This window comes from Tigriopus californicus, chromosome 9, assembly GCF_007210705.1.
Source record: "Tigriopus californicus strain San Diego chromosome 9, Tcal_SD_v2.1, whole genome shotgun sequence".
Lineage (NCBI taxonomy): Eukaryota > Metazoa > Arthropoda > Copepoda > Harpacticoida > Harpacticidae > Tigriopus > Tigriopus californicus.
This window is the reverse complement of record NC_081448.1, coordinates 4,889,564-4,897,342: the sequence shown is the minus strand read 5'-3', so window position 1 is coordinate 4,897,342 and position 7,779 is coordinate 4,889,564. Positions and strand designations below refer to the sequence as shown.

The 7,779-nt window shown below is 44.3% G+C and overlaps 1 protein-coding gene across 1 annotated transcript; it reads left to right on the top strand.

Annotated features, from left to right (window-relative positions):
- Nucleotides 1–1,331: 1,331 nt before the first annotated feature.
- LOC131887062 (ephrin-B2a-like) lies at nucleotides 1,332–6,637 on the top strand. Its single transcript, XM_059235555.1, has 2 exons — nucleotides 1,332–1,718; nucleotides 4,766–6,637. The coding sequence occupies exon 2, from the start codon at nucleotides 5,170–5,172 to the stop codon at nucleotides 6,139–6,141; it is 972 nt and encodes a 323-aa protein (XP_059091538.1). The 5' UTR covers nucleotides 1,332–1,718; nucleotides 4,766–5,169; the 3' UTR covers nucleotides 6,142–6,637.
- Nucleotides 6,638–7,779: the final 1,142 nt, after the last annotated feature.

Genomic DNA, 7,779 nt, shown 5'->3' with positions numbered 1-7,779 from the left:
AATTGATTAAGTTTTAATAGCTGGGGCCAATTGGTACAGAGGAGATAGGTCCAGCTATCACATTGTCTATAAAGATTCTTCCATGGAGAGAGAGACCTTTGATTAGGATTGTGAATTGCCTATCGACAGGTCAAACCAGCTAGGAAGAGTAATAAACTTTTGGATCGAAACGAATGGTGGGCAATAAAGCCACTTTTCGAGTCGGCTTCACAGGCAAATTTGCAAGTCCTCCAAAAGTCAATGCAAAATACAAAAATACAGGTAAGAGAGGGAGAGAGCGGCTTCATTTTCTTCAAGATAACTTTTTTTTACCTACAATGGCATCATGTTGAAACAACGCCTACCGTCTGAATATGCATTCCAGGAATTGTTGGAAATGCTCAAAAGAGACTTCAAATGAGGCACACCTCAAAAAGACCAGACAGTAAGAGCCCGTAAATCTTTCAAATTAACAACACCTTCCAAAGTGCGCCAAACAGGGTGCCGAAAAGAGCCGATATCGAGGAATTGTTCGACAGGGTCTCAAGGATAATGAAGGGCTCAAAAAAGAACGCCCTCGCCCACCCTGTGGACACCGGGAGGTAAAAATTGTTCGTCTCCCAAGTCACCTTTGTGTCTTTGATTTACGATTCCAGCAAGCACAAGTCTCTCTTTCTTTCTCTCTACGGTATCTCTTTGTCAATGATTGGGAAGATGAAGTTCCTCATTGAGCAAACATTTTTGGATTCAACTCTTCCTCATCTCAGCCAAGTTCGAATTCTTACTTGCTCACAAAGAGGCTTCAAAACAAAAAAAAGAGTATGATCAATGATCCCTCCAAACATCACCAATTAAGAAGTCCATTCAAGCCAGTCTGTACCGGGGGTACTTGGCAGACAGAGACGACCCTGAGAATATTTGGAACGCTCTAAGATTAAATATTGTAATCAAGGAGCTCTCCAGAGTCTGTACTTGAATGAACTCCATATAACCATCAATTTCCAAAGCATGCTTTTGTAAAAAAAAAAGTACCAACCACCCGTCAATATGACCCCCTACATGCGTAGAGAGAATCGTACCCCCACAGAATATATTGACAATACTCGTTACCCACATCCCTACCCTCACCGGCCGACTCACTCACCAACACGTACGTACATGCATACATACATACGTCCGTGCATCAACAGCGTACAATGGACACATACTCACGAGCATCATCTCTTCCGAGGTTCCATGGACGAGCAAGAGCGTCGCTTCCCCGTTGTTGTAGAAGTTGCTGCTGTTGTCGTCGTTGTTCCGAAAGTTCGATCGGCTTCGCCTTTTTCACTTGCCTCACGAGAAGACCAAGCCGGAGTCCGAGGTTCGAGTTCGAGCTCGAGCAGCCGACCAAAGACGAGTGAGTTCCTCATTGAAACACAGTTGGTGTGTGCTCCTACGAGTCCTACTACTCATAACTCTAGTACTTCAGAGTTCGCGCTCTTGGCCGAACCTCGCCGTCCATCCATTGGATTTTTTTCGCAGGAGAAATAAAGCCACGATCATCGGGGTTTCCTCTCCCTTGTCAGTTGACAATGATGCTTCGTGAACACATATGAAGGTGACTGAAGGAATTTTGTGTTTGATGAGACTTGCTTTTAATTGAGGAAACCAGACCCACCCGCCGGAAGAGGCAGTGTAATCATCGCTTCAGGAGGTGACAAAGACCTCAATCTCTCTTCCACATCATAAAAAAATTGGTAAGAAGGCTGTTTTCCAAATTAATCCACTTACTACATACACGGAGTTTGTGGCTGGTATGGCGATAAACTTTAGTCAGCGACATGTAGTAGAACAAGCTCCACCCGCCGTTGAAAAACGTCTGTTATCTAATGTCCCGAGAACCAAATCTGCTCTTTCACTTGGATCTTTTTGCTCCAAATCCCCCTTTGATATGACCCTAATGGAAAATTCCATTCAACGACTGCGATCAAATAACATCGGGCAAATCCGGCTCATTTCGATATCATCAAGACCCTTTGGCAACATCTGTTCCTGGGATATGCCGGGGTTTCAGCTGGGCTCCATTTCTCTCTCTTTCACTCCAACTGTGCTTGCCTGGAGCTGATATTGTGCACATTTTATAGACGAAAGGTTATTTATGGGTCAGCGAGCCAAGCATGCATGGCAATATTGCTTTACGTTGTTGCTGGGAGGTTGCTCAAGAGTTGGAAATCTAGTTAATGAAATGGCTTCCATATGCAAAGCTTCACCCGGCAGGTTCTTCATCGGGTTGTTTTGGAACAAGGTTTGTTGACATTGGTGAAGATTATTATTGGTAAATACGTTCCACTCGCTGCTCACACTTGACCCTTCGGGATCATTAATAATGCTGATGTTACAATTTTGAGTGCATGTGGAAGTCCCCAAAAGATAAACCTGTCGTTGAAAGATTGCACCCAGAATAGCCAAAAGCTCTGTACCTTGCAAAAACAAAGGATGTCATGTTTCATCGTGTGACATTTTGAGTGCATGAAATCATTTTTCCCCCTGTCACCCTCTAGCTCAATCTCTTGTCCGTCGTCCATGACTATGAGGCAAACAAATGAGTGGGCTTGAGAAAAAGAGGTATCAAATGACAAGACCCAACTACTACTCCTACGTACGGACAACGGAGAAGGACGGGATATTGGGAGCAGAGCAGAACATATCTCCTTGTTGGCTCGCTCTTCCCTCGTTTTGAAGTCTCGTCGTTCGTCCAGAGCAATAATTGAGTTCAACAGACCGATCGGCGCAATGGGCTTAAGGGTTAATTGAAAGAATCCCCCGCTCTTGCCTATATTTAGCCAATCTCCGTTGTCGCCAAAGCAATAATTATATTTTCAAATCCTTATGGGAAACTCCATCCTGTTTCTCTTCTTCATCTTTCAAATGAGATTGTTGACCTCTAGGCCGGTGGTTAAATACCAATGGCAAAGTTTTGGCACGACGGGTTTGCCCATTCGCTTTTCGAAAACAGCTGTTTAATGCAGATGGGAAAGGATCTCGTGCGATCGTGCCATTATCAAAAAACTCGGCATACCCATTTGATACTTTGAATAAAGGAGCCTCAATTAGCACCTTCCACAGTTTTATAACCGAGTTCAGAAAGGTCGTCCGTCCGCTTCGTTTGGCACTGAAACTCTGAAAACCTTTTTCGAGGTATCTAACTGAACTCGAAGTTGGTCTGAAAAGCAAAGTGAGGTAGCTTTGACGAAAGAACCACCACAAGTCTGGCTATTGAATGGACAATGAAAGTAAACATGCATACATGCCCTGTAAATTCATGCCTTTGTTGTTCGTTTACTACACCCACTAGCAAAACTGGGATCGACCTATTCAACAAGACTGATTTCGTGGCCGATGAACCTTCATAAGGTTGAACGGCGACTCAAGACAGTGGTTTCTTGTGAGAGAAGACAAGGTCAAACCCTTGGTATGAGTACGTTGAGTGATCGTACAAGTCTTCCTTCTTATGATGATGGACAGTTTTTTTGACCAGTGTAGGCATTTCGTGTAGGTTGATGTGTCTACCTTCTACTGTCAACATTTGAGCCGTTCGCACTTAAAAAGAGGAGTGCGTTTATTTTCCTTCGAAGACCTCTTCAATATGACAGACACAAAAGGCAAAAGTCAACAAACACTTTCAAACAATGATTTGATTGTGAGCTTCACGCCAGACCAAAAAGGCGAGTTCATCATCGTTCATTAATTGGATTGGCATTTGAACTCGGACTTTGGATGCGAAACAAATAGTCCAAAAACCACAACAAATTCCAGGGCGCTTTACAAAGCCACATCCGTGGGTTTTTGAGGCAAAAATGATCGGCCGCCTAACGAGCTGGTTTGACCAGTTCTTCTCCCAAACAGATCGTCTATCAAATGCAGTTTTTGTTTCTTCGATCTGTGCATCCAATCGATCATTAATTTCCTCCTATATTGGACACATTCAAAGCAACTGAAATGAACATGAGACAAAGCTCGAGGTCGAACTTTCATGTAAAAAATGTCAAATCGTCTACAAATTGGCCCGATAGCCATCAGGCGAGCGTGAATCTCTTGATCGTTATCAGTCTTGTTGTTACATCCCCGAGTATTTATCCAGGTGCTTTCGCAATTTAAACAAACAAATCTTCTTGACGGCCATTGCCATCCATCCTTTGGTGATCGTTGGAGAGACAAGCCAACAAGCATTGCATGTCTGCCTGCATGTGGCCAGGGAGTTCTGTTGATTGCCGCGAATTCTTATAAATTAACGACAGGATGATTCATATCGGTTTATGTGGATCATAAATTATGGGACCGAGACATGCCCAGAACAAGGGGTGGTGTTTGCATTCTTGCTCTTCAAATCATCGTGTTTTTTCATCTCTTTCTCCGCTCGTTCTCTCTATCTGGTTTTGATGAGAGCAACTGAGGGGGGGGGGAGGAGGGGGTAAGAGAAGGGCCAAATATAAATACAAGAAGTTTATTTGCATGGAAAAATTTCAAACTTCTTCGCCACGACCATAAATAGCGAAGGCTAGTCGTCGTTTCGGTAAGGGGGTGATAAAAAGTGTAAGTACTTTGTAAATCTGACTGAAATGAGTTGGAACTGTCATCAACATGTGATGTCTTCTCGTTCAATTCCCCCTCTTTCTACGTCCGTGTCTCTGCTGCCATTTTTGGCCTTCCTCTGATCTTGAGCACGTTGAGAACATTGCTCTGGATTATGTTTTCTCTCCAGTTATGAAGGTATCCAATTATATGACGCTGATTTCTTTTCCAGATTTCTGGTACATTTTGGGGGATCATAATCATTTGATCAAGATGTCCTAAACAAGAAAGAAGTCCCACAAGGAGATAGGCCGAGCCGAATCAGTCATCCAGTATCTGCTTGTCTCAAAGACCTCGACGGAGAGAATGGCTTGTCGAAAATATTATCATCCTGGCAAGTTTTGTTGAATAATCAAGGGTTGGACTTGAAATGGGTTCCTCGATCTTGGTCATAGTGAAGTGGTAAAACCGAATTGATTAAGATGAAGAAGAAACAGCAACCTGCTTTGCCAATTTGCGTGCCTTGATTTCATTTGGCAAGTGATGCCTTTTCAACATTAAGCCAACCTTTGGTCGTGACTGAAGAAGGAAAAAAGAAACTCCGAAAGTGGAACCATTCACAGTCCAGCATTGTGAATGAAGATGATATTGCCGATCATAACAGTCATCATGACAGGCACACAAAAGGAGTTCTTCACGGCACCATTCTGGCTCCTTCTTGCAATGAGCATTACAGTGGCCCAATCCACTCGGATCCACTACATCCATTGGAACAGCTCAAATCCGATCTTCCGCATAGATAACACGGATCACATCATCGATGTGAATACCGGAAATCTACCATGGGAGTACGATCAAGCCAATATTATCTGTCCCGTCTATTATGGTCTCGATTCGCAAAGCGGGAGTCAAATGGACGAGCGATACATCATCTACAATGTCAGCAAAGAAGAGTATCAGACTTGCCGTATCACCAACCCACGCCCTCATGTCATTGCCATGTGTGACAAGCCCAGTCAAGTCAAGTATTTCACCATCACCTTCAGATCGTTTACGCCCAGTCCAGGTGGTATGGAGTTCAAGCCGGGCCAGGACTACTATTTCATTTCGACTTCGGCCACCAACGACCTGGATCGGAAGGTCGGAGGTCGCTGCACCACTCACAATATGAAGGTGGTATTCAAGGTGGCTCAGAATGGGTCCACGTCAGTCGAAAGTCCATATTTCCCGGGAAAACCGGTGTTGAACTCTCCCCGATTGGATGGAGAGGAAACTGGATTCAAAGGCTCGTTAACGAGAAGTGGAGGAGAGTCGTCGCCGTCCTCATCGTCTTTCCTTTATCCCCGGGAGGAAGTGGCTCGACAGCAGGAAGTCCATGAAGACAATCTCATTTACAAAAGACTCAAAGACACGCCGGAGGAGGCGATGGTGAGCTATAGTGAGAATGAAGTGATCAAACAAGAGGCCTCTCGAATGCAACGAGCCGGTGACGGAGACGGCGAGCCCGGAGATATCAGTCAGAATTCATCAGATCTCCGATCTCCATTATGGCTATCCAAGTGGTCATGGGTCTGGGTCAGTTTGACATGGGCGTGGGTGTTGCGATAATGTATCCAATCCATAAGTTTGATACGTGGACATTGTGGCCATTCATGCAGACAGACCCACCCTCGTCTCCCCGTATGGTGGCGATCTGGTCCGAAACAAAATTCCTTCAGAGTGAAAAATCAAGTCGTTCAAGCCCAGAGACACGTTCCTATTTGTAAGTGCTCACCGTTATAGCGCCTTAGTGCCCACTAACGAGTGCTCGTGGTAGGCCCTGTGCAGGTCAACAATCCCCTCCTATCAAAGTGCCATACAATCCAACGCGAAGCCATCGCTCGTGGGTTTTCAAACGCGAAACATATCTCAAAAGTTATCTCGCTTGGTGATGCATTGATCACATACTCCATCCGAAACTATCTAGCCAGCCTCTTGTGCCTACTACGTATTTTTTTTACTTCTATGGTACTTCTACTACAACTACTACTACTACTACTACTACTACTACTATTTCTGCTTTACCACCTCACTATGAAATACAAATATCCAGTCTCGTGAACAATAGTATGTACCGATATGTTTTAGGCACCAAACTCTTTTTTTTTACTATGGCCAAGACTTGCGTAGGATGCATATTCTTCATCTTAATGAGTCTTTTCATGCTCTTTGTGGGTAGTGGCGTCACAGTTGGGGTTTCGGGGCTGATCCCCTCACAATGGTCGCTTCGTCTACGTGGTATGTAGCAGGCAAGCTGGCTGCATTGTAAATGAACTGAGTCGAATTACGATCATTAGATTAATGTTTCAATGAGCGCTTATCGCGCTCGAACTCACATAACACTCATTTCCAAGAGCTTCGGGGAGAGCTTTCACTTGGCCAAAATCAATAGTAAAAAATCCCTGAGCCATCATCTCCCATTACGTACTACGTGTATCAACGTGAGCAGCGTTAATGCCACCCAATACTTGAACGATCGATTTCTGGCGAAAAGATGCTCCTTCCTCGGTAAAATCGGGTGATATAACTTGGAACTAGTCTACCATCTGCCAATAATTATGCCACTGTCCTCGGCAGAACCAAAATCTAGCCAGAGCTAAAGGTCAATTATGTGGATCATTACCATATTAGAGCTGATCATCACCCTCAACGAGGACGACAAATGCCTCAGCCTCAAGCTTGTCACTCTGCGAAGGAAACGAACCTATTATGTGTACTATGTACATATGAAAAATATGCTCGGTATACCGAGCGGAACATGAACGATTCAACGGGGAACGAGTAGTGACTGTATTGACAGAAATCCAGCTCATTATTTAAATACTCTCTTCCCCCTGAAACGTCGTGCTACCCATCTGTTGGGCAATATTTCTCGCCTATTAACCCCAGACCTATCAACTTGTCGTCATCAGAGGGAAAACGGCATGAGTGACACAATTTGCGATCAATGTCTATTCCTCTATGTTCGATCGAGCGTAAGAAACCGAGACTCCAGGTTCTCGTGAATGACTGTTGTCGGAGTTCTCCGTAATGCCGGGCAATTTTTCAATACCAATCCATCATTAGAATGATGAACATTTGCTCTGCTGTGATTATGGCCTGGAGTCATGAGTTTACCAAGATGATTACACGTTGTCTGTCTGCTTGGAATGATGAATTACACGCTCGTCTCTTGCAAAAGTCAAAACTCTCCTCACGTGGATCCAC